General features: G+C 43.7%; 1 protein-coding gene across 2 annotated transcripts; it reads left to right on the top strand.

The window, feature by feature from the left end:
* The first annotated feature begins 920 nt into the window (after positions 1-920).
* Positions 921-23,350, top strand: nup35 (nucleoporin 35). Of its 2 annotated transcripts, XM_078551911.1 has the most exons (9): positions 921-996; positions 7,023-7,190; positions 7,835-7,962; positions 9,391-9,451; positions 10,573-10,714; positions 15,813-15,882; positions 18,229-18,357; positions 19,138-19,299; positions 19,388-23,350. In XM_078551911.1, exons 1-9 carry the CDS (start codon positions 984-986, stop codon positions 19,463-19,465), a joined length of 951 nt encoding a protein of 316 aa, XP_078408037.1. In that variant the 5' UTR covers positions 921-983; the 3' UTR covers positions 19,466-23,350. The 2 variants fall into 2 exon arrangements, with proteins under 2 accessions (XP_078408037.1, XP_078408038.1); XM_078551912.1 differs by lacking the exons at positions 7,835-7,962; positions 9,391-9,451.
* Positions 23,351-26,912: the final 3,562 nt, after the last annotated feature.

The following is a 26,912-nucleotide window of genomic DNA, read 5'->3' as shown; positions in this document are numbered from 1 at the left end:
TATAAATAGAAGCATAGAGCCAGAAATTAATGCTAAACCTATATTGAAAAACTAGTTTAGCTCCAGCTGGAGTATATCGAATTCTGGGCGACACTTTTTTTGAAGAACATGAAATGATGTGAGATCAGGCATGTGGATAAATTGAAAAAACTAGGGTTATTCTCCTTATAGGCTAAGAGATTTGATAAGAGTTATTTCAAAACTAGAGGTCTAAGTAAATAAAGTATTTTCAGTGGCAGAGAGCAGAGATTTAGGGTGGTCGGCATAAGAACCAGAAGTGACACAAGGAAAATCTTTTTATGCAATGCGTGGTTAGCATTTGGAATGTACTGCTGATTGAATAGTAACCTTCAAAAGTGAACTGGAGAGAATTTAGGAATAAAAAGATGCAGGATGAGGACAGAATGCGGAATGGAACTAACTGGATTGTTCCGTGATTCTCCAGGCCAAATAGCTCCTTTTTCGTTCAACTTTTCAAATGATTTCTTGTATAGCACCATGCTCATCACAAATTCTAAATCACGGAACAGCACCATGGGAGATCATTTTAACCCCTTTTCCATTTTGTCACTCATTTATAAATACTACCGCATGTACTTCCGATATGTTGGCTTGCTCTTTTTGCCTACTGATCGAGGAGGTGTTGTTGCAACAACGTCAGCGAAGCGGAGGCTGAACGTCTTTTCAGCGCCAGCCCTTGCAAAGAAATACACCCGAGTGAAGTGAGTGACGCTTTTCCCATCGTGCAGCTCCGCTCTTGCAATTGGAGATTTTCCGCCATTTTTGAAAGTGGACAGAGCTGCTGCTGCTGGAGGGAAAGAAACTGCAGCTGCTGCTGGTGGGGACGGGGCTGGGGGAAGGAAGGAGCTGCTGCTGCTGCTGGAGGCCGGGCGGAGGGGGTGTGAGGGGGTGGGGGAGACGGGGCTGGGGAAGGAAGAAGCTGCCCAGGTCCATGTGTCGCCCACGTTCTCGAACCTATTGTCATGGAGTTCCAAGGTAAGATTCGGATTTGCCGGGGGGTGGAGCGCGCGCTCTCACGAGGGGGAATGTGTGGGGTGGGGGATTCGTGGGGGTGGGGGATTCCTGGGGGGGTGGGGGATTCGTGGGGGGGTGGGGGGATTCCTGGGGGGGGTGGGGGGTGAGATTCGGGGGGGGGTGGGGGATTCCTGGGGGGGGTGGGGGTGGGGGATTCCTGGGGGGGTGGGGGATTTGTGGGGCTGGGGGGGTGGGGGATTCCTGGGGGTGGGGGTGAGGGAGGGGGTGTGGCGGATTCCTGGGGGTGGGGGTGAGGGAGGGGGTGTGGCGGATTCCTGTTGGGGGGGGGGTGAGGGAGGGGGTGTGGGGGATTCCTGGGGGGCGGGGGGGGGTGAGGGAGGGGGTGTGGGGAATTCCTGGGGCGGGGGGTGTGGAGGGGGTGTGGGGGATTCCTGGGGGGGTGGTGTGGAGGGGGTGTGGGGGATTCCTTCGGTGGGGTGGCGGGGAAGGTGGGGGAATCCTGGGTAGGTGGGGGATTCATGGGTGGGTGGGGGATTCCTCGGGTGTTTGTTGGAGGAGGTTGGGTTTGTTGGAGGAGGTTGGGTTTGTTGGAGGAGGTTGGGTTTGTTGGAGGAGGTTGGGTTTGTTGGAGGAGGTTGGGTTTGTTGGAGGAGGTTGGGTTTGTTGGAGGAGGTTGGGTTTGTTGGAGGAGGTTGGGTTTGTTGGAGGAGGTTGGGTTTGTTGGAGGAGGTTGGGTTTGTTGGAGGAGGTTGGGTTTGTTGGAGGGAGTGGGAGGGGAGGAGGTGGGGGGTGTGGGGGGGGTGGAGGAGGTGGGGGCTGGAGGAGGGGTGGAGGAGGTGGGGGCTGGAGGAGGGGGGGTGGGTGGACAGGAGTTGGGGGCAGTTTGGGGGGGAAGGAGAGGTGGGGGGGGTTTGAGGGGTAGAGGATGAGTGTGGGGTTGGATTCTGGGGGGGTTGGTCTGTGTGGGGGGGCTGGGGGGGGAGGAGGCATGGGGAAGGGGGATTCTGGAGTGGGTTGGAGGCCTGTGGGAGGGGATTCCGATGGGGGGGGTGGCGAGGGGAGGATTCTGGTGGGGGAATGGGGATGGGAAGGGATTGCAATGGCGGGGAGGGGATTCTGGTCTGGGTGTGTGTGGGGTGGAGGTGATTCTGGTGCGGGGGTGCATGTGCTGGGAAGGAGGGGATTTTGGTGGTGGGTTGGGGGACGGGATTTTGTTGGGTGGTGTGCGTAGGGGGAAGGGGATTCTGGTGGTGGGGGGACGTGTGTTGGGTGAGTCTGGTGGTGGGGGGGTGCGTGTGTTGGGGGAGGGGATTTTGCTGGGTGTGGTGTGTAAGGGGAAGGGGTTACTGGTGGGGTTGGGTGTGTGTGTGTGTGGGGTGTGGGTATTCTAGTGAGTGTTTGTGGGGGTGGTGATTCAGGGGGCAGTGGGCAAGGGGGATTCCGGGGGCAGGAAGAAAGGGAATTCCGGTGGGTGGGGAGAGGTAATTCTGGTGGGTGGGGAGAGGGAATTCCGGGCGTGTGGGGGGTGGGAGAGGGGAACCTGGGGTGGGTGTGTGGTGGTGACTAGAGGGGTTCCCGGGGTGGGTGGTGGTGACTAGAGGGGTTCCCGGGGTGGGTGGTGGTGGTGACTAGAGGGGTTCCCGGGGTGGGTGGGTGGTGGTGGTGATGACTAGAGGGGTTCCCGGGATGGGTGGTGGTGGTGATGACTAGAGGGGTTCCCGAGGTGGGTGATGGTGGTGATGACTAGAGGGGTTCCCGAGGTGGGTGATGGTGGTGGTGGTGACTAGAGGGGTTCCCGGGTTGGGTGGTGGTGGTGGTGACTAGAGGGGTTCCCGGGGTGGGTGGTGGTGGTGACTAGAGGGGTTCCCGGGGTGGGTGGTGGTGGTGATGATGATGACTAGAGGGGTTCCTGGGATGGGTGGTGGTGGTGATGACTAGAGGGGTTCCCGGGTGGGTGGTGGTGGTGGTGACTAGAGGGGTTCCCGGGTGGTATTGGGGGTGTGGGTGCCCAGAGGGGATCCTGAGGTGGTGAGGGGATCCTTGGGGGTGGGGCTGTGAATGGGGAGAAGGGATTCTGGGGATGAGGGGATTCCGGTTTGCATTGGAGGGGATCTCGGGGCGGAGGGGGGAATGGTGGTGTGTGGGGATCTCGGGGTGGGGGGGTTGGTGGTGTGTGGGGATCTCTGGGTGGGGAGTTTGTGGTGTGTGGGGATCTCGGGGTGGGGGGGTTGGTGGTGTGTGGGGATCTCGGGGTGGGGGGGTTGGTCGTGTGTGGGGATCTCGGGGTGGGGGGTTGGTGGTGTGTGGGGATCTCGGGGTGGCGGGGTGGGTGGTGTGTGAGGAGGGCATTCGGGGAGGTGTGGCAAGAGGGGAATCTGGGGGTGGGGGTGAGGTGAGGGGATTCCACAGGTGCGTTTGGGGAGAGGGGATTGTGGGGGGGGTGAGGAGAGGGGATGGGGGGGTGGGGATTGTGGGGGGGGGAGCGGGGATTGTGGGGGGGGGTGGGGAGCGGGGATTGTGGGGGGGGGTGGGGAGCGGGGATTGTGGGGGGGGTGGGGAGCGGGGATTGTTGGGGGGGAGCGGGGCTTGTGGGGGGGGTGGGGAGCGGGGCTTGTGGGGGGATGGTGGGGAGCGGGGATTGTGGGGGGGGGTGGGGAGCTGGGATTGTGGGGGGGGTGGGGAGCTGGGATTGTGGGGGGGGTGGGGAGCGGGGATTGTGGGGGGGGTGGGGAGCGGGGATTGTGGGGGGGGTGGGGAGCGGGGATTGTGGGGGGGGGTGGGGAGCGGGGATTGTGGGGGGGTGGGGAGCGGGGATTGTTGGGGGGGTGGGGAGCGGGGATTGTGGTGGGAGTGGGGATGGGGGGTGACTGAGGGGGTTCTGGCGGTGTGTTTGGGGAGGCGATTTGCGGGGGGGTGGGGATTGGGGAGGGGGTGGGGAGCGGGGATTGTGGAGGGAGTGGGGATGGGGGTTGGGGAGCGGGGATTGTGGGGGGAGTGGGGATGGGGAGTGGGGATGGGGAGTGGGGATGGGGAGTGGGGATGGGGAGTGGGGATTGTGGGGGGAGTGGGGATGGGGGGGTGGGGAGCGGGGATTGTGGGGGGAGTGGGGATGGGGAGCGGGGATTGTGGGGGGGGTGGGGATTGTGGGGGGAGTGGGGATGGGGATTGTGGGGGGAGTGGGGATGGGGGGGGTGGGGATTGTGGGGGGAGTGGGGATGGGGGGGTGGGGATTGTGGGGGGAGTGGGGATTGTGGGGGGAGTGGGGATTGTGGGGTGGGGAGCGGGGATTGTGGGGGATGGGGAGCGGGGATTGTGGGGGATGGGGAGCGGGGATTGTGGGGGGTGGGGAGCGGGGATTGTGGGGGGTGGGGATGGGGAGCGGGGATTGGGGGGGGTGGGGAGCGGGGATTGGGGGGGGATGGGGAGCGGGGATTGGGGGGGGTGGGGAGCGGGGATTGTGGGGAGCGGGGATTGTGGGGGGTGGGGAGCGGGGATTGGGGGGGGTGGGGAGCGGGGATTGGGGGGGGTGGGGAGCTGGGATTGGGGGGGGTGGGGAGCGGGGATTGTGAGGGGATGGGGATGGGGAGCGGGGATTGTGGGGGATGGGGAGCGGGGATTGTGGGGGATGGGGAGCGGGGATTGTGGGGGGAGTGGGGATGGGGAGCGGGGATTGGGGGGGAGTGGGGATGGGGAGCGGGGATTGTGGGGGATGGGGAGCGGGGATTGTGAGGGATGGGGGGATGGGGAGCGGGGATTGTGGGGGGAGTGGGGATGGGGAGCGGGGATTGGGGGGGAGTGGGGATGGGGAGCGGGGATTGTGGGGGATGGGGAGCGGGGATTGTGGGGGGAGTGGGGATGGGGGGTGGGGATGGGGAGGGTGGGTGACTGAGAGGCGATTCTGGCGGTGTTTGGGGGGGCGATTTGCGGATTTGGGGGAGGGGGAGGGGGGGGGGGGGAGGTGGCGGGGCTGCTGTTTGGCGCTGAGGCCCAGGCCGAGGCTGGAGCTGAGCCGGGTGAAGCGGGTGAGCCGCTCCGCGCACGCTCACATGGATGTGGGGAAGTGAGGAGATTGTGGAGCGGCGCCGGGCAGCTCCCCACCTCTCACCCAATAAAACCCTGCACACTCCAGGTAGGAGCAGGGCCCAGAGTGCGGCCTAATGTTCTCTAATGTAATTGGTTTACGCGGTTGTTATTTTTGGGTTTTTTTTTTAAATTTGTGAGGATTACAGTTTGTTCACTGGGGCCTAGTTGAGTCCAGTTTTTTGCAGTTGGAATTTCGGTGCTGAATCGAGGTAATGTTCTCCCCTCTCTGGAGAGTTTAAATTGAATGTGAATCAACACTGACAGTGTCTTTAATGTGAATTATAACCTGCAGTGGTTGTGGCCGTTGCAATTCTCTAATATTTCATACGGATTATTCCGCTTCTCTTTCACCCCGGGCGGCTGGGCTGGAAGGGCTCCTGGCTGGTGAGGGAGCCTCAATCCCAGGCACATGGGGCACGGAGACGGTGCGGAACATTTCAGGCGCGGGTGGCCAACCAAAGGCTGTTACTGCAACATAAACCCCTTCAGAAATAAATTGAACTGAAACAGCAAATTCAGGGACTAAGTGGCCACCACGTGATGCCTCTGGTTTCTAAGCAAGGGTCAGCTATCAGGTTCTTTTTTTAAAAGTGTGCATAGCTAATGAGACGAAGTACTTCCTGCGGTATATTACTGGACCAAACATACTTCCTGTTCAGGAATTTGAATCGAAAGCAGACCGGCGGAATCGCTCTGCATAAAGATTAGGTAATCCAAACCAAATTGTTAATGGTTTCAGGTCCACGACACACAACGAGTGGGGAAATGGGTGAGGAGTTGGGAGAGAAATAGCACTGATGGCCTTAATAAGTCGAACATGTGGTTGCAACACAGAAACTTCCCTAGAGTTATCGGTAGGGCTACTAGGTGTATTCAGACTTTAATCTGCGTCACGAGTTGCCGAGTAGGTTTGAATTACTCCTGTGATACACAGTGGCTTTCTTTAGACTAATATGTAGTTCACCACTTTCTTCACATCCGCCTTAAATCACTGGCCTCTGGCTATGTGGGAATGCACTACGTTAGGTTGATGCTTGTGCAAGAGTCTGGAGGAAGGGAATTATAATTAGTTCCTTGGGATGGATTGCTTAAAATGAAGTTGTACTTTGGAGCCACATATAGGACTCTTGTTTTCAAATTTACAACTTCTGTGAATGCTAAGTGGTGAATTCTGAGAGGAAATTTTGATAGAAGCAAATTGAATAGAAAACTTTTTGAACAGTTCCTGGCTGCTTTCTAACATTTTGGAGAATTGTATTTATTTGCTTATTTTCACGATTGTCCATGGCATTTCTTATGGTTATTTTTAACATGTTCTTGAACCATTGGCCCTCCTCCCACCTCCCCCCCCCACCCAAATAATGGATCAGCTTTTGTATTTCTCTTCACCTCCAACTTCAGTTGGATTCCCTCAAAATAAAACAAGTGCAGTTTTCTTGTAACTTGAATTCCTTTTCATGTGAACAACCAAGTTGCTGTCTCTTGTAACTTGAATCAAAGGTAATAATACTTTTATACCCAACCTGGAACTTTTGATTTGGTTTCAGTCCATTGATGATATTGGCAAGGACCTTATTTGTCTTTTTCACTCTAGCTATGCATTGGGCTGACTGTTTGATAGAATTGTTTACACCAACCCTCCCAAAAATGAAATGTTTAAATCATTCAGGTAATACATGTACTGGTATATCATCATCATTATGTGTACTGTGCCCAAAGGCAGGCCCTTGGCTCAGAGTAGCCTTTCCATATCTCTCCATCCTGTGTCAGTTTTTTTTTCATTTGCCATTAATTTCTTTCAATTTTCAAGCCATCCAACATTAACATTCTCTTCCTCCTTGAAATCTTCTCTCCGTAACATTTGCAAGTCTGTTTCTGATCTCTTAAGAGATATAATATACATACAAACACATACACACTTCGTGATTTCTTTTTAACTATAGGATCTGAACCAATGGCATTGGGATCTCCAACATCTCCTAAGCCAGGTGCTGGTGCTCAGTTTTTACCTGGTTTCTTAATGGGAGATTTACCATCCCCTGTAACTCCTCAGCCACGGAACTTTTGTGGCACTTTGGCAGGAATAACAGATGTGCGATCTCCCTTTGGAGGTAAGTGGGTTGAAGCAACATAATTGACAAAAATGATCCTGACATTTGAGTCAAACTTTTCAGTTGTACTTGGAAAGTTCATTTTTACTTTTTATTTAATACATACCTGGTGGTGGGTGGGTTCATGTTTGGATATTTAACAGTTTTTTTAGTAAATTAATGATATGTATTTATATGAACAAACTGATGATTTGCAGTTATCATCATTGCATGTTGCTCTGTTAAACAAAAGTGGTGCTTCTAGTTGCATGCTTTCATAGGGTTGTATAATATGGCGCTTAGGCACTAAGCTGTGATCTGCAAATTTTTCAAGCTGGCATTGACATTGGGAATGGCTAAGTAGTAATGGTTGGATCTAGAGTTTTGAAATTACATAAATGTTCCATTAAAACTTTGGGCTTTGATTATGTCTCAATCTTACACCTAATGAAGTGTACAGGTTTTGGGAAGTGACATTGGATATGGTTACGCAATTTCAGGTCAGATCTATTGGGTTTTATTTTGCAGTGGGGTTTATTCTTTTCATATCTATAAATATGAATAACAGCTTTAAATTGCTCAGTTTTTATATTGTTATTAAAAGACCTGCCATAGTAAAGATTTCTTCTAAATTAAAAGCATCGTTGTTTTTCACTCAAATTCAGGAGGCACTCCTCCCCAACCAGTTGTACCCACTCCAAAAGATAAGTGTGGCGCACCACCAGTTCGTAGTTTATATGATGATTTGGGAAATTCAAGAGCTGGACTTTCACCCTTAAATTCACGACAACTGGTAAGGTGCTAGATACAAGTGGTTTTTCACCCTTTTTCTGTACCTCATTTGTATTGAATGTGACTATATCTTCAGGGGAGTTTAGAGCAGCATGCTTCACAGGAAACCCCTAAAGCAAAATTTGACGATGAGCTGCTTAAGGACAGATGACTAATGTTCCCACTAAACTGAGTGTGTGCGGCTGCATAGCAACTCGGAAGATGCTATACAGGCCTTGCTAGGCGATGTGGTTGCATAAAATTTAAAGGGACTGCACACTCAAAAAAACTGGCCACATGCCGCATTTTAATTTATAAAGGGAACATTGCAGAAAAGCTTGGCCAAAGAGGTAGGTTTTAAGGAGCCTCTTAAAGGAGGAAAGCAGGGTAGAGAGGTGGAGTGGCTTGGGGCCCCAAGCAGCTGAAGATATGACCACCAGTAGGGCAGGATTAAAACTGAAGATGCTTAAGAGACCAGAATTAGATGAATGCTGATATCTTGGAGGGTTGTAGGGCTGGACGAAGTTAAAGAAATATGCAGGGATTTGAAAACAAGGATGGGAATTTTAAAATGGAGACATTGCTTAACTGGGAACCAGTGTAGGTCAGTGAGCACAGGGGTGATGGATGAATGGGATCTATTGTGAGTCAAGACATGGGCAGCAGATTTTTTGATGTCAAGTTTACGGAGGATAGGATGTGGGAGGCTGGCTCATGGTGCATTAGAATAGTCAAATCACGAGATATCAAAGGCATGGGTGAGTGTTTCAGCAGCAGATAAACTGAGAGGGGGCAAAGTCAGGTGACGTTAGAGTTTGAAATGGGCGGCCTTAGTGATGGTCTGGATTTGGGGTTGGGAGCTCTCCTGGGGGCCAAATATGACACACAAGTTGTGAACAGCCTGGTTCTCAGACAATTACCAGGGAGATGGATAGAGTCAACAATTGAAGTGTGGAGTTTGTCAGGTAATGGTTAGGGGCTGTGAACGACAGCTGTTGCAGGGAATTTTCTGGCTACTATTAGATAGATTTTGGAATAACACTGCAATTTGATAATGTTTTAATGTCTGAAAGGTGTGTGTTTTTCAGTTATCATTCTGCCATCATTCACTACTTTTGAATGTCCTTTTGCAGTGATTTTTAAGGCAACAAATCTACTCTTTCAAAAGTTGTTTCTTCCTCATTTTGCATAAACTCTCCATGCCATATATTGAATGTGGTGAGGTGGATGTACACCTTGCTTCCAAATCTCTGGCAGTGCTGTTTTCCAATGCTTTGGTGTACCTGGATGTTGCAAGGAATTACTCCACTTTTTCTTGTCTTTCTTTTTCCTGCCACAGCACTGTGTAGTTCTACGTAAGAAATTGCCAGAAGTGTGAATCATGATTGCCTGTGAATTAAATTTAAGATTACTTAAGATAATTTCTTATTGGACTTCTTTTTAATTGCAGGCTAATGTTTCAAAAGTTCAAACTCCTCTTTCTGGAAATAACTTATTAACGCCTGGATCGGGTATGTTTACAGTCAGTGTAGTTATTCACTGAGACATTTAGTTTCTTGGTAAATAACACAAGTCTTACTGGTTTGCAGTCTTCATCAAATCTATAAGTGGTTTCTTTACTAACAATATATGAGCAAAGAGTGCACAATTTTCACAGTGAAAATATGTAGAATTCTTTACTCTTGACATATTAAGATAATAGATATAACTTGCCTTCTCTGTACCTTTGGCTCCGTAGACACAAAATCCTTCCAATAGTTTAACCCTTCAAAGTTCTGCTGGCTTATTCCTTAATGTATACGCAGCCTTTTTCTGCTGGGTGCAAAATGAAAATCCAGTCTGAGACCGCTTCTCTGTTAATTGACCCTTTAAGCCTGTGAGATGAAGCCTTTGCCCAAAGAGCTGTCAGTTGAAAGGGGCTTTGGCAAATCTAGGATCTCTCCATTTTTTTAGGGGCCTCAAATAGTTATTAGCCAAAGCAACTGCCCTGGATGAGGGCAACACTGTGGGACCAGGAGACTTCTAAAAGGCAATCTGGTGTTGGAAGTAGATATCTCTGCTAATGCCATTAGATGTTTGAGGTTATAAATCCCCCAGGATGACTTGCTGCCTAATGTTTCAAATCACATCTACCAGTGACATGGTATCTCCTGTTCAATAAATTGTCCTCTAGATTGTGTGCGCTGTTGCTGATTGTAAAATGTTAAAATGACAAATCTAATGACTAAGTTTACAAAGGTGTACCTCTGAACATATTAATTTGCAACATCTCACATCATAACCATAAGGAAAGTGTCTTAAATCCATTTCTGAATGGAAATACACTTTATGTGCACATAATGTGCAAGAATTTAGGACTTGAAATTTGCCGATGGAGTTCAAATGCTGAGGATAATTGGTGGGATTTTCCCAAGTCCAAGATCCTTTTCTTCAAAATTTTCTGTGGTCCTTGTGCTTTCAAATGACAGATGTGATAGTTGATTCCATAAAGCTCAATTTTGTTTATTGCTGAATAAAGGAACAGTGCATTTGTTTTATATTTGTGTTCGATAATTCATGTTGCGAATAGGAGCACGGTTAAATTACTTCCATAGGGTGCACTTAAATAATAAACATTTCCTTTCTACCTTAGGTCCTAGTATGTTTAGTCCAACCACTATTGGCCAACACAGAAAGGCCACTCTTTCTCCTGCACAGGCAGATCCCTTCTACACTCAAGGCGAATCTCTTACATCTGATGATCACTTAGATGACACTTGGATTACAGTTTTTGGGTTTGTACGATTTGTATTCTCTCCTAGAATTGTAGAAACTCTGCTTGCCTGGGCATACAGATGAGAATCAAATTGTTCAACTTTTTAGTTCCCGATGGAATGAGATTTACTTGCGTGTGTATAGATTGTATATCAAATGACTTTGCATCCTTCAGAATTTGTAAAACCCAAAGACATTCCAGATGTCACCATATTGTAGCATAAAATAGCCCTGAATTTGGAGTTGCTTCATTATTTGCTGAGAATGTTTAAATCTTGAAGTAATTAAGTTTGCAAGTTTCATGTAACACAGTTTTTGAGGAAAAGCATGTGCATATATAAAGAGAGCTTAATGTATATGTTACAATCAGGTGAGGAGGAGTCGTATGGCTCCTCTCTCTTCCTATTTCTTGTTTGACCATAACAGGTCCTCTTTTGAAAAGGATACAAAGGATATGCTTTCCAGTTCAGTGAGTGCTTAACTATTTACATGGTGTGACTATAAAGGACACACAGGTTTTCTTGAGCTTTTCCAGAAGAAAAGATAGTTTTTATTGTGTTTAGCCCAGTCTAAGAAAAAAAATAACAAAACCCTGACTTGTGTGCGCGTGCTGGGAGGGTAGATTAAGCAATTTAAAGCCCAGTAAAGTTAAAAGGATATACACTTCTTGAAGGTTGGAGACTTAGCTGGCTTCAGGCTGAACTTGTGGTCCTTCTGGGCAGTGTCAAGGTGGTTTAAAGATGTAGATGGATGATTGATGTCTTCTCCTGAATATAGCAGCTGTGAGGTTAAATTCTTTTTAAAATCTCTGCGGAACCTGGATAGTCAAAATCAGCAGACAAGGTTCAAAACTTGCAAGTTGGATAGAGAGAGAGGGAATCCTCCTTCGGCATTTCAGTTGCTTGTTCTGTTCTGCACAAAAAAGATTGCTTAAACAGAGTAGCTGTCTTGTCATATGGCCCCCTCTCCAGCTGCCCAGTGACCCAAATATGGTCATGGCTAGTTATTCCAGTTGTAACTTGATTAGACCATGGCTGGGAATTCCCCTCTCAGCCTGAGTCCCATTGTCCACATGATTATATCTAATGGCTTGAATCCACCCAGTTGAATACCCAGATGATTGTCTGGATGCTTTGCTAATGGGATAGGAGTCACTGGAATGTGGCTTTAGTCTTTTTAAAAATCAATTGGGGGTTTCCAGCCAGTAAATTCAAAAATCATTTTTTTGATATAAAGCATTTTTTTTCACAACATATATTAGGTGAACTGCAATGTTTACATAGTATTGGCAGCAATTAATCTAATTCACAAGGAATGCCAATTTGTGTAGTACTATTTTTGTCAGCTATCTTTGGCATGTTTTCTAAGATTACATTGTTTGCAGTGACATTTAAAATTGTGCAGCATCTTTCTTTCTGTTCAAGACAAGTACAGCTTAAAAGCGAGGCCATCTGGCCCATCATACTAATGGTTCTTTCTCTTCAGGTTTTGTTCCTCTCCTTTAAATCCTCCAGCACGACCCCTCTCCCCTCTGCTCAAAAAAACAACTGCTTACCTCGCTGTCCTTGCAAACTACCAGCCAATCTGCAGCCTCCCTTTCCCAAATCCTTGAATGTGTTGTCACCTCTCAAATCTGTGCTCCTCTTTCCTGGAGCTCCATGCTTGAATACCTCTGATTAGGATTCTGTCCTGGCACAGTATTGAAATGGCTCTTAATAAAGTCAAAAATAATATCCATTGTGAGTGTGATAAAGATAAACTATCCTGCCTCATCCTCCACATGTTTGCAACCTTTGACAAGTTTTACTTCACCATTCATCTCCAATGCCTCACCACTGTTATCCAGCTTGGTGGGACTGCTGTCATTGGGTTTTGTTCTCATCTATCTAATCTCAGCCAGCGTATCCCTTGCAATAGCTTCTCTTCTTGTTCCAGTACTGTTACTTCTGGTGTCCCCAAGGACCTGTTCTTGGCCCCCTCCTATTTCTCATTTGCATAATGCCCCTTTGCAACGTCATCCATAAAAGTGCAGCATTAGTATTCACATGTATGCAGATGGCACCCGGCTCTATCTCACTGACATCACCTCTTTCACCTCCTCAGTTGTTAAATTATCAGACTGCTTATCCAGTACAGGTGATCAGAAATTTCCCCCAATTAAATATATAGGGAAGATTGAAGCCATTGTTTTCAGTCCCAGCTCCAAACTCGATTCCGTGGGTGCTGACTCCATCCTTGTCCTCGTAACACTAAGACTAAACCAATTGTTCGCAACCTTGATGATATGTTTGATCCCGAGATGAGCTTTCAACCACATTATCATGCCATCACTAAGGCTGCCTATTCCCACCTCTGTAACATTGCCTGAATTCACCCATGTCTTAGCTCATTTGCTGCCGAAACCTTTGTTCATGCCTTTGTTACCTCTAGGCTTGACTATTCCAATACACTTTTGACTGACCTCCCACATTCTCTCCTCTGTAAACTTGAGACCATCCAAAACTCTGCTGCTCGAGTCTTACCTTGCACAGGTCCCGTTCCCCTATCGCCCCTGTGCTTGCTGACCTACATTGGCTCCTGGTGGACCCCACGTTGGGTGCAGTTGGTTAGGATCTGAATGGCCTACTCCTCCTCCTGTGCCCCTGGTACAGCAGTGTCTTGATTTTAAGATTCTTGTCCTTGTTTTTAAATCCCTCCATGGACTCGCCCCTTCCAATCTCCAGCCCCACAACCCTCCAAAATATTTGGACTTTTCTCATTTTAATTGCTCTAGACTTGGTGGCCATGCTTCAGTTGCCTAGGACCAAAGGCCTGGAATTCCCTCCCTAAACCCCTCCACCTTTGTACCTCATTTTCCTCCTTTAAGACCCTTCTTTAGACTAACTTCTTTGACTAAGCCTTTGGGCATCTAACCTCCTAATATCTCCTTGTATGTCTGGGTGTAATATTTTGTTTCCTAATTCCCCTGTGAAGCACCTTGGAATGTTTTCTTACTTTAAAGATGCTGTATAGATATGTTGTTTTGTTGCACCGGCTTTAGCCCCATTCTACCAGTCTTTCCCATATCCCAGCAATTCCTTCTCCTTCAAGTATTTATTCAATTTCCTTATGCTACTATAGAATCAGTTTCCATCTCCCTTATCTGGCAGTGTACATCAAATCCCTAACCAACCATGTTTTTAAAAAAAATATAGCCTACTTTCATGTCGTCTCTGGTTCTTTCTCCAGCCACTTTAAATCTCTGCGTTCTGACCCATCAGCCATTGGTAACAGTTTCTCTTTTTTACACTTCATGATTTTAAACACCGATCACATGTCCTTTTAGCCTTCTGCACTTTAAAGAGAAAAACCCCAGTTGTCTCGTGTATCCATGTAACTGGAATCTGTTAGTACTGGAACCATTTTAGTAAATCTCTGCTGCACCCTCTCCAAAGTCATCATTTTCTTCCTAAAATGTGGTGCTCGACATTGGACACTGTGCCCAATGCTGGGGTTGAATTAGCATGTTGTATAGGTTTAGCATAACATCCTGACTTAATAAAAGTCAGGATCATACGTGCTTTATTAACTGCTTTGTAACCTGTCCTGTCACCTTCAAAGATTTGTGTGCAAACGCTCCACCCCCCCCGCCCCAGTGTCTCCGTTCTTGCGTATCCTTTAAAATTGTGCCATTTAGTTTGTATTGTCTTTCTCCATTCTTCCTCCCAAAATATATCACCTCGTGCTTTCTACATTGGATTTCGTCTGCCATGTGTTCACCCATTTCACCTGCTTGTCAATGTTGTCTTGCAGGCTATTTCTTCCAAATAACATATCATTTGCAACTTTTGAAATTGTGCTTTGTATCTCAAAGTTATTTTTGTATAATCATAAACAACAGTGGTCCTAGTACCGATCCTTGGGGAACACCACTGTAATCCTCTCTTCTGTCTAAAAATATCCATCTAGAACAACTCTATCCCTTAGCTGGTTTTTGTATCCATGTTATTGCCCCTTTTATCCCATGGGCTTCGGTTTTGCTGACAAGCTGCTTGTGGTGAACTGATATCTTGCTTTTTCACAAAGTTTTTTTTGTCAGTATGTGTAGGGTTACATTGGCTCCTTTTTAAAAAAAAAATCCTTGTTAGGTATTCTCCTGGCTTCGATGGTGAGAATATTTTGAACTGGTAGATTAAGGTGGAATCCCTAGGTTACTGATCAGACCCAATTGCATTGACTTCATTGTGGAAATTTTCCGTCCTCTGGTTTACTGGTGGACCATTGGAAGTGAACCAACCTTCCTTTCTATACATGTGCGTGGATTACATGATTAGGTAACAATTTCAAATCATATAGCTGAATTGACTAGCATTACCGTCTTGTCTGAAGGGCACTTTGGAGGATGAGTGGAAGAAGTGAAAGATTTCTTGATGGTCCTTAACTAAGTTACTGTTACAAAATTACACTTTCAACTGTTGCAGTTTTTTGACTAAATTTTCAGTGAGGATTTCTATAAATTGTTAACCTGTCTCCTAATTATTTTATGTGAGAATCATTCTGATCCTTATATTTCACCAAGGATTTATCCATTTAAATTTGAGACTTGTAATTTCAGCAGTGTTCTAACTCTGGGATGTTGAATTAGAAAACCCAATATTTTAGGCTGTAGGTATATGCTTTGCAATGAATGAGCTCATTTTTAAATGCAGATTTATAACTGAGTAATATCTGGTCCTTTCAGAAATGCCATTAAGTGCTAACTAGAATCCAGCCAAAGATTGGCATAGCATGTGTGTTGCTATGACAACAGTAGACTACATAATTTTTCTTTCACTAACTAGTTTCCAATCTTTGCCGCATTTCTGTTGAGAGATGTCAGGTGGAGACTGAGCAGCTGCCTTGATTTAGTATTGGAAGCAGATCACCTGCCTGGGTGGAGTATATATATAACTGCAAAAAGAAAAGCTGAGGTATTTAATTCCGAAAAGAATCACATTCTAGTGGCTGGAAGTTGTTTTTTGCTCTTACAAGAACTTAGTCATTGTTAGTGCCTGAACTTGTGGTTTTAACTTGAGTCTGATCTGTTATTCACCTACATTGGGAATAAGATTAATTATGCTAAGAAAAATCTCATTGCAGGTTTCCACCAGCATCTGCTTCATATATCCTTCTACAGTTTGCACAATATGGAAACATTTTAAAGCATGTGGTAAGGCTTTGCAAACTGATTAAGCTTTCTAGTTGCTGTAAGGTTATTGCTGTTTGGGACAGTGTATTTTCCCTAAATATTGCTTAAACATTACAGGCAAATTTCTTCTTTGGTGTAAAATGAATGAACTTTTCTGTGAACTCTAGGAGCCCTTGATTCTGAAATTTAGTGGGGTGGAGTTTCCACTTCGGGTGCAATCAGCAGACTGAGTGCAATTGCACTGATTTTCTGAAGTGAAGTTATGGCTCGAGTTTCTGCCAAACTTATTTGTGTAATCACAAATGTAAGATCTCCCATGAACCAGCGTAGTACAAAATTGTTTCATTTTCCTTATGTTAAAAAAAAATTTTGATCTATTTAAGTGGTAACCTGGTGGTTTCATTAGTATAGCTGAAATTCGGTTTATCACAAAAAAGCCTTTTTAATAAGTGTCTTGTCCATCATCTGTGAGCGACCTTATTTTAAATCACTGAAAATGACTTTAAAATAACCATGCTGAGCAGTTTACTAGTTTCATTTGTGTGCACTAGTCCTGTGCTTCCCAGACTATTTTCCAACATGACCCTATTTTAACACCTGAAATTTAACGTGATTCCTGCTACCAGCAAAAACAACACAGTGAGAAACAGGCACAGTAACGTTCAGTGTATAATTATTGAAGTTTGTGTATTATAGATCAGCATATAATATATAAATATGGAAATCTGTGTTTTAAAGCACTTAGTAAAAATGTTATTTTATGAACTGATGTAGGTGGCAGCCAAACTTTCCATATTCCCTAGTGACAGAAAACTCAATGTAGCTTCTCACCTCCCCCACCCTGCAGACCCATTGTAATCGACCCCTCTTGCCCTACCCCGCACAGACACACATGCGAACAGTTTAATGTGTGGATTTCGGAAAGTGTGGATGTTTATGTTTAACATTATTCATAGTTTCTATTTAGAAACTGGATTCATATTTGGAAAACATTCCTTGTGGATTCAGTTAATAAATTGGTGCCCTTATTCAATGAACTGAACATAATGGGAGCTTAATTGCAATAGACTGCTACACTGTTTTTATTCACATGAGCCAGGCTGAAGCCATTGACATTTTAGCCATTGAAAAATTCAGCAAATGTTTATGCATTTTCCTGAGTTACTTTAAAGAGCTTTACTATGAAGCTGAACATGTTGCACAGTACCCCACATTGGCAAACTTTTATTCCTGTGACGACGGTAACAGAAAGCCAAAGATTTGCTGGTGTCAGCAAAATACATAGTAATTTCCTTGAATTGTTAATTAAATTCTGAAGCTGTTTCTCTGTGCACACCGATGCTGATTCTTTTAGTGACTGAAGCCAGAAATTGATAATTAATTAATTATATTGTTGTCAGAAATTAATTCAGTAAAACACTAAATTGTTAAATATTAATCTTTCTGTTGCTGATTTTCAGTACTATTTTTCTATTGCCTAGTAATTTTATGTTCCATACTTGTGGGGGGGAAAAAGGCCTTTTTATACCCTTTGTGAGGTTGTCAAAATTCTGCATTTTTGTAGATGACTGGCAATAACATCGACTATATTTCTTTCCACTGTTGTTTGTTGTCTTTAAGTCATCACAAAGTGCCCTTCACCCTCCTGTGCCTTCCTATCCCCTTTTGCTCTCCTCCAAAAATAAAGCATTCAACCAATGTATCCCACTCAATTGAATAATCTGGATCAGAGCATTAGCTTCATTGCTAAAATGCACTGTACAGACCGCCATGATTCTTTTCTGTTCATTCTGTGCTACCCTCTCATCCTCTCTCTAAATACTCCCATTCACCCATATGATCTGCCCCATTCATTTAAACAATTATAGTGCTGTGATCCAGAAATTAAAGATTTAAACCATTTTGGTTCCATAATGGAAACACGAGAGTCTCAGCACTTGGTTACATTCAGTCATTGGATTCAGTCTAGACAGAATCATTGTTCAGTCTAACACCTTTAGCATAGTAGTGCAGTCTAGGTGCTTGAAACTAAGATATTCTGAAACTGGATCCTGATTTTTATTAAAATATAAAATATGATAAATGAACCCAATTGGTTTTTCCCTAGTCCTGTGCATATATTGGAACAAAGCAAATGAATGCTACCCTGTCAATATACAATTTGACATTGTATTTCTTTCACATGTTTTCCTTTATAAACCTCTTAATTTTGCTGATTCTGCTTCTGATTTATATATGGGATTTTTACCTGTCTGACACAATCCAAAGTAAAACTGAGAGAAAACATCTTGTTTACAGCTATCTTCCTTTTTTAAAGTAATTTTATATTTAAATCTGATTTTTCTTTTTTACTGGAATATTATGCAGATGTCAAACAATGGGAACTGGATGCATATTCAGTATCAGTCTAAACTGCAGGCCAGGAAAGCTTTAAGTAAAGATGGGAAGATTTTTGGAGAAGCTATCATGGTTGGAGTGAAGCCGTGCATCGATAAGGTGCGTTGCTGAAATTGGTGGTCCTGATAGTATAAAGTTTCAACTCTGAAAATTTAAACTGAAGTCACACTGTTTTCGGACAATTTATTGATGAAACCCATGGTGAAGAGGCTTTGGGGAAAATGTTGCTGCTGCACTGGATGTGTATCTTTAATCAGCCTTTTGGACACCTGTCTGAAAATCTTTGGCTTGATGGCTAATTTTGCCTGATAGCTCACCTGTGAAGTGTCATGGGAGGATTTACAATGTCACAGGCCTTAAATAAATTCAAGTGTTGTCGTTTAAAGAGCATTGATAATGAGAAGCCTTTTTGTCAAAGTCATCTTGACTACGCATTCGTCTATAACTGGCTGCTGATTACTTCGGAATTTGTTTTTGTAAAGGACTTATAGGTAATCAGTAATTCCTAGTTCTTCATATTACATCAACTTGTTTGGGTTTGGAAGTTTCCTAGTTGTTCACCATTCAGGTAAAAGAAGAAACATGTTCAGGTGAAGAAGGGGAAAAGAAGGAGAAATCAAAAATCGCTTCGTGACACTCAATGTTTAGAGATCTTTGACAGAAAAATATTTTAATGTGTCTATTCCCAGCCCATTCCTTGCTGATGGGAAAGTAGTCAAATTTCTTGACTACCTTATGGTATCCTGGTAGTAGGGGGTACATGGAAAAAAATGTCTCTTACAGCTAACTTGTCTAAAGTTTAATGGTTGAATTTTGAAGATACAGACAGAAACGAGATTAGAAAATGGTGACAAATGCGTAGCTTTTTTTGTTTTGCAGAGTGTTATGGAGATAGCTGATAGAGCTTATGGAACACCCTTCTCGGTCTTTAGTCCTCCTAGCAACGCTGTGGGTACACCTATACAGTCGCCAAGCACACCACGAACAACCACAATGAGGCCTCTGGCTGCAGCATACAAAGCTTCTAGCAGTGACTATCAGGTACATGAGAAAAAACTGGAAGTTACTGCTGGTGTTTAATGTGTAGTTTGAGCTAAATTTAATAATACCTTCCCTTTCTTTGTTTTAGGTGATTTCAGACAGGCAGACCCCTAGAAAAGATGAGAGCCTTGTTTCCAAAGCCATGGAGTACATGTTTGGTTGGTAGTGCTCCTACTGAGGAAATTTGAGGAGTATGGATTTTTTTTTTGACAATTCCAGTTGCAGATAAACACTTAGTGTGCAATTGCGCAGACTGCTCTAGTAATTGACAGCAAAAAAACTCTACCACTAATACAGTTGGTTAGTTGTATAACCACTGTTATTGGGACAAGGGTGTGCATTTATCAAGACCAGGTAACCTGTAAATAGTTTGCACTTTAAAATTTGACTTAATGCATAAGTTTACAGGAAGTGTGATTACAAGGGTGGGTTGCCACATAAAGTTGGTAACAAGCGTTATAATGTCAAATTGTTGCCTTTTTAATTTTTTGGTGCATGCATTTCTCTAGTATGAAAATGTTTTAGGGTGGGGGGAATACTTTTCTGATCATGTTCTTTATCTCTCTGAACTGAAATATGTCCCTGACGTCTCCCATTGTAATTTTAATCTACATTATCAAGTAAAAATAAATGATCTTTGTACATTTAGGGAAGTCCATGACCATGTGTATTATAAATGATATGCTGTCCTATAATTTGTCTTTCCATACTGAACTGACAGTGTTGCTTCAAACTGTTAAAATTACCGGTGGTTAATCTGATTTTCTTTTAATGCCAAAAAGTTCCACATTTTAAATGTTGAGCCCTATTATTGCAGATTCCTAAGTGTTATTAGTAATTTTTGGTGTTCATTGTTTTGTAAAACACATTTTTAAAAGATTGATATTTTTCTAAAAGCAAATATTATGATATTGTGTATCAGGATTTGCAGATAGGTAATGAAGTTTGTGTATGAAACTTTTCTAACTTAGCTAGATTTTACAGAATTGTGTATTTATGGAATAGTTCATTATATTCCAAAAATCTGTTTTAAAAAGATTGTCCGGCGGCAGTCACAAATTAAAATAACACTCGCATATATAAAATGGTGTCATGGAAACATTACCACGTTTGAAAATAAAATTGGATGCATCAAGTGGTCATGTTCCACCACTCTTAGTCTGGCCAACAATTTTATTTCAAGTTGTCAATACAAAGACCCCCCCCCTACAGAAACTTACATGGTGTCAAATCTGTTGTGGAGAATGAGTGACATGACCACATGGAAACCCAAAGAATAATTGCTTCTGAGTACATGAGATTAAATATTTGGGTGTAAATTTTCAGTACTATGTCAGTTACACAAGTTATACCATGCATGGTAATGGAAGCATTGTTAAAACATTGCAAAGTTGGTTTCTAACTGCTGTGGTGCATCATTGATATATTTGAATGCATGAGTTATGCATTGGGATATCTTTCTATATTACTGTCACTCTGGAAAAAGTGGTTAGTAGATACATGGCAATCTATACTTCAATAACCAGTATAATTGGATGGGGTTAGAGAGACTACTGCCTGTGTAAACAGTTTTTGTCTGCAAGTGATTTGTGGAAAGTCACGCTACCCTATATTTCACAGGACTAAAAAAAAGGAAAATGCATTTGTATAAAAGACAAGTATAACAAGTTTCCAAAAAAGTTTTACGTGCATTTAATCCTCAGTTTCCAACATGTTGTATTAATTTGACACACATTGTGAATTATTGCAATGTGTTATGTTTCTTTACGCATTAAGCCTCCAGACTGCACGCAAGTCAACATGGTATGTGGTTGGCAAATCTTTGCTGGGCAGTGTAAGTAGAACAGTTGACCTCAGTGCCCCTTGAAAATTGGGTGGCAGGGAGGCTTTGCACATGTAGCCTTTATCCAGTGAACGCTGCTGGAAACTCAACATTTGTGAGATTGGTAGAAACAGCAACAATTTATATTTGTAAAGCACCTTTAGCATAGTAAAATGTCCCAAGGCACTTCACAGGAGCATTATAAAACAAAATATGACACTGAACCACATAAGGAGATATTGGGTCAGATGACCAAAAGCTTGGTCAAAGACGTAAGGAGTGCCTTAAAGGAGGAAAGTGAGGTAGAGAAGCAGTAAGGATATTCAAGAGCTTAGGCAACTGAAGTTGTGGCCACTGGTGGTGGAGTGATTAAAATCAGGGATGCTCAGAATTAGAGGAGAGTAGATACCTCATTGCAGGATGAGAGGAGATTACAGCATCTTAGTGTTGAGGGCGACAGGAGATTACAAATATTGAGGGGCATGGTCATGGAGGGATTTGAAAACAAGGATGAAAATTTTAAAATCAAGAAGTTGCATGACTGGAATATAGGACTTGAACAAGACTTAATGCAAGTTAAATAAGGGCAGCAGAGTTCTGGGCGACCTTCGAAGTGTGTTGAAATAGTCAAGTTTGGCCAGGTGGGCTAGTGAAAGGGAGAGGTGTGGAGCAGGCAGTTGATCAAATGACCTTGATCTTGGTGACAAACGTTCGAGCTCTTCACACATGTCCCTTCCACACACTCTCTTTAATGAGAGAGGTGTTTGAGAAGACTGTTTGCAGCGGAGAAAAGAAGCCGGGGTTTGTTGTTTTTTGTATTCCCGCATGATCCTGAAATAGTGAACTGCTCTGGCATACGAGTGCAGAACCAAATTGTGTTTTAAGTTGTCCAGCCAGATCTGGCAGTGGACGTCTAAAGCAGTTTTCCAACACAGCCTTTCAAGTCTGCATTTCATGGACTTGAGGGAGCAGAGATGAGGCCTGTGTCAAGGAAATGGCCGGGGTGGGAGAGTAATGGTTTTATTGGGGACCATGACATCAAAGGTGGAGGTGAAGGTGCAGAGCAAATTCGGTGGTCTGAATTTTATGGGGCCTGCAGGAATAGTCTGGGAGGTGTGTGTGGGGTGGGGGTGAGGAAATTGGGAGGATAGGGATATCGCCTTCCACCACGGCATTCTGGTAGTGGTGGGAAAGGTAGAGGGTGGCCCTCCTGCCCAGGTGCAAATTGTGCCAGCAGCTCTTGGAGGCGGGATCTCATCCCTTAAAGGGACAGGAGCCCTGACGGCTGCTCATTAGCTGCTTGATTGTCACAGGGTCTGTTTGTGGCTCCCACTTACAGTTGAGGCGGTATTGCCCCCTCCCCCCTTTCTGGCTTGTGGTCGAAGCCACGGCTGCCCTGACAAAATCCAGCCTAGTAGCTGCAGAGATGTTATGATAATGGAAGACCAGAGGCCAGACAGCTGGGATTTTGAAAATGCAATTGTAAGTAAATAGAGGGATAGCTTTTTCCAGGGGCGATTACAGGAGGAGGTAAGATTGGGGCCTGTAAGAGGGATGTGGTTAGTGAGTGATACAAGCAAGTGAGCAGAGATGGACTTATCTTTAATTGATACAATGGACTAGCAAGACCAAGAGAGATGGCAGGGTCAAGGAGGCAGCCGTGAATATGGGTTGGGGAATTTACATGGGAAGGATTTAGGGAAGATTGGAGGGCAGTGAACACCAAGGCGAGGGGTGAGGAGAAGATGGAGTTGTTGCCCTCCATACCATATTGTTGTTTAAATTATTGCTGTCTGGTATATATGAAAAAACGGCCATGTTGCAGTTCTGAAAGACTGACGACATCTGTGGAACTTTCCCAGGAGAAGCAAAGAATTGACAAATTGTTTGGAACGATTTATTTTTGGAACAGCAAATTATTTTCATAAATGGAAAACGGTTTCGTGAAAGGTAATTGCTACACCCTCTCAAAGACTGAGGAGCTTGACATGGCACTGAAATTCCAACTTAACTAATCATTTTTTAAAAAATGGACTTCTCAAGGTGGCACAATGCTGCTCTTTGTCGTGTGCAGAGCGCTTTATCTGAGTAGTAGAAACTTTAATCTACATTACAGTTATCCTAGCATTTAAGAAACTTTGTATCAGACTACAAACTAACAATGGAGGGAAGAAACACATGTTTAAATTAATTTGATGTATTTGAATTAATAAACAATTGGAACCTAAATATACTTTGAGTTTTTTCTGTATGAATGCTATAGTATCAAAGGAATACAAAAATTAATGTTTACATGTATGACCAACTTCGAGAAACAGCTGTTGTGTACTGATAGCATTACATTGCATAAGCACTAGATGCTCCTTGCATAATCAAATCTGCTTTAAATAGGTAATTTCATATCTACTTCAATAATATTTTTAAGTATTTTAACGCACATTTATTCTGCAAGTTTCTCTATGTATTGTCTGCTCCTACATGAGGATCTGTTGCTGTTTATTATGTCTTTGAGCCGCTGTAATAGTGGGAAGGGTTTCCATGATTTGATTTTAAAAGCACCACTCAGAATTTTCAAGGGCATCAAAACCTAATACATGGAACACAGGAACAGTTATAGACATTCACCCCTCCCTGCCACCCACTAAGCCTGTTCGGCCAGTCAATTAGATCATGAATGATATGTATTTTAACTTAATTTGTGCAACTTTTTGCCACATTCCTTGATATCCTTATCCAACAAATTTATTGATCTTAGTTTTGAAAATTCTTATTGATATTGTAGGTATGCTGCATACTATATTTTTTGTAGCATTCTCAAATGTGTTCTCCCTTCTATTGAATTAAACCTTCTCTTGTATTTTCCATTGGTTTCAAATTGTAATCAAAGTAAATTGTTCTACACAGATGGAAATTTTTAGATTCAAATGGGGCTTTAATTATGAACAATAGGAGTATTCCATTGCAACTGGTCAGGACCTTTTAGGGTGGAAAATTATATTGTATTAATGTAAATTAATTCTGCAATATAAATATCATCTGTTTGATTTAAGTTTGTGTTTAATACCATGAACAGTATTTTGCAGTACAATGTAAAATATTTTTGTTTCTGGAAATCTGAAATGGGATATTATGTACTTGAACCTGGGTCTCTATGGATAAGCTAAATCATATTTGCATTTGACTTTAAAAAAAATGATTTGTTTATAATAAAATGGATTTAATGCTAGTGTAGGACCAATGATAAAACACTTTCATTCACCCAGCTAAAAATATGGTAAAACTTTATTCACCCAGCTAAAGTATGAGTTACAATTATTTACATGAGAAGTAATTAAATAACTGCTAAGCCTCTTGCTTCCTGGAAGCAAAATTGTGACTTTCATGCATGCCTCATTACATCCTTGGTTCAAAACATGAACAAAAGAGCTGAACACCATAGATGAGATGAGAGCGACTGCCCTTGACATAAAGGCAGCATTTGACCAAGTGTGACATCAAGAAGCCCTAGTAAAACTTGAGTTGATGGGAATCAGGGATCACTCTCTGCTGGTTGGAGTCATACCTAGCAAAAAGGAAGGTGGTTTAGGTTATTGGAGGCCAATCATCTCAGTTCTAGGACATCATGGCAGGAGTTCCTCAGGGGTAGTGTCTGAGGCGCAACCATCTTCAGCTGCTTCATCAATGACCGTCCTGCCATCATAAGGTCAGAAGTGGGGATGTTCGTTGATGATTGCACAATGTTCACCATTTGTGACTCCTCAGATACTGAAGCAGTCCATGTCAAAATGCAGCAAGACCTGGACAATATCCAGGCCTGGGCTGACAACTGGCAACTAACATTTGTGCCACACAAGTGTCTGGCAATGACCAGCTCCAACAAGAGAGAATCTAACCAATGCCCCATGACATTCAATAGTATTACCATTGCTGAGCCCCCCATTATCAACATCCTGGGCGTTAACATTGATCAGAAAGTGAACTGGACAAGTCATATAAATGCTGTGGCTACAAAAGCAGATCAGAGGCTAGGAATCCTGTGGCGAGTAACTCACCTGACTCCCCAAAGCCTGCCCACTATCTACAAGGCACAAGTCAGGAGCGTGATGGAATACTCCACTCGTCTGGATGAGTGCAGCTCCAACAACACTCAAGAAGCTTGACACCGTCCAGGACAAGGCCCACTTGATTGGCACCCCATCCACAAACATTCACTCCCACCACTGACTAACAGTGGCAGCAGTGAGTAGCAGTTAAAGATGCACTGCAGAAACTCACCAAGTCTCCTTAGCACCTTCCAAACTCATCTAGAAGGACAAAGGCAGCAGATACATGGGAACACTGCCACTTGGAAGTTCCCTCCAAGTCACTCGCCATCCTGACTTGGAAATATATAACTGTTCCTTCACTGTCACTGGGTCAAAAACCTGGAACCCCCTCCCTAACAGCATTTTGGGTACAGCTACACCACGTGGGCTGCAGCGGGTCAAGAAGGCAGCTCTCCACCACCTTCCCAAGGGCAATTAGGAATGGGCAATAAATGCTGGTCTAGCCAGCAATACTGACATCCTGTAAATCAATTTTAAAAAAAACACCAAAATATCTTTGACTTGGAATGTATACATGGCATACATTTCTAATAAATTGAGAGGGAGAAAATAATTTTATACATGGAAATGTAGCATGAGACTAGTATGTACTTGAATTAAGTGATGATTTGTGTACTGAATTAGAAATTTTTTCTATTTTTTTTATAACTTGTAAGATACACCATAGTTGGGTTTTCAAACTGCAGCAAACCTCCATCGATTGAGCCCAATTTGGTAATTTAAATTGTTTGATTATTTTTTAAACTCTTATTACCGTTGTTCTTGTGAGAAAGTATCATTCAACTAACAACTTTTTGAAATGTTGAAATGTGTTGGTCTTGTTTATCACTTGGAATTTGAGTAACAGCATTGCGGCTCTTAAAATATGCGTTTTTGACAATTCTTTGACTTGTTATTAAGGTGCCAACCCTTGCATTAGTCTTGAACACTTCAAAATCCAAATTATATTTTTAAAAGAGAAATTTGTATTTCATGCAATAGTACTGGATGCCTTTAAGTAGCTATTTGCAATATAAAATTGAATTATTGACCACTTATTCAATATATACTAATACAATTTCCTCATATTAGTGAAAACTGGGTAGTGATTTGAGTTGGTATTCTGTCATTGGCACTGGGAGCACAGGTAAGTCCATCCCACTATTGATGAGAATATCCCCATCTGTAAAGGCTCTACTTGTAACATGTGAATTGGACTCAGTAAGGTTTCTTGTCTGTGGAAGTCCCTTGTGCCTTGTGCCCATAATTTGATAGAAACTCATTTTTGCCCAGAGGTCATAAGGATCCACTGGATTTGTCTTTAGAAGTAGTGGACCAAGTCAATGTGCCACAAGCAATCAATGGGCTGCAGAAGCTTTCAGTTAATGGCTTATTACTGCATGAAGTTGAGACTATGTTCCTCTTTATTCATATGTTTTGAGATGTGATTAGAAAGGGGAATCTGGTCATTGACCTTGCGAACATAGATGTAGACCTCGCCACTTTAAACAGGCAATTGGGTTTATCAGCAAAAAAATGCTAACCATTTCTCATTTGCATTGACATAAGATATAACTAGCAATCTTAGAATGAAGTGTTCCACTTATTCTGGGCAGAAACAGCTTAGTCCAACCAAGCTCAACCAAGCAATAATCAACCCACTATATTGGAACTACCAACTGTTACCACATTAAATCCAAACTAGA

The sequence above is a fragment of the Cetorhinus maximus genome, chromosome 11 (assembly GCF_964194155.1).
Source record: "Cetorhinus maximus chromosome 11, sCetMax3.hap1.1, whole genome shotgun sequence".
Lineage (NCBI taxonomy): Eukaryota > Metazoa > Chordata > Chondrichthyes > Lamniformes > Cetorhinidae > Cetorhinus > Cetorhinus maximus.
This window is presented reverse-complemented; position numbering and strand designations above follow the sequence as displayed.

Excerpts from the sequence above, each read along its gene's own strand:
- nup35 (XM_078551911.1), top strand. Across the intron at positions 7,963-9,390 it reads CCTTAAATTCACGACAACTG|GCTAATGTTTCAAAAGTTCA; the intron begins GTAAGGTGCTAG and ends TTTTAATTGCAG. Across the intron at positions 19,300-19,387 it reads CTTCTAGCAGTGACTATCAG|GTGATTTCAGACAGGCAGAC; the intron begins GTACATGAGAAA and ends TCTTTGTTTTAG.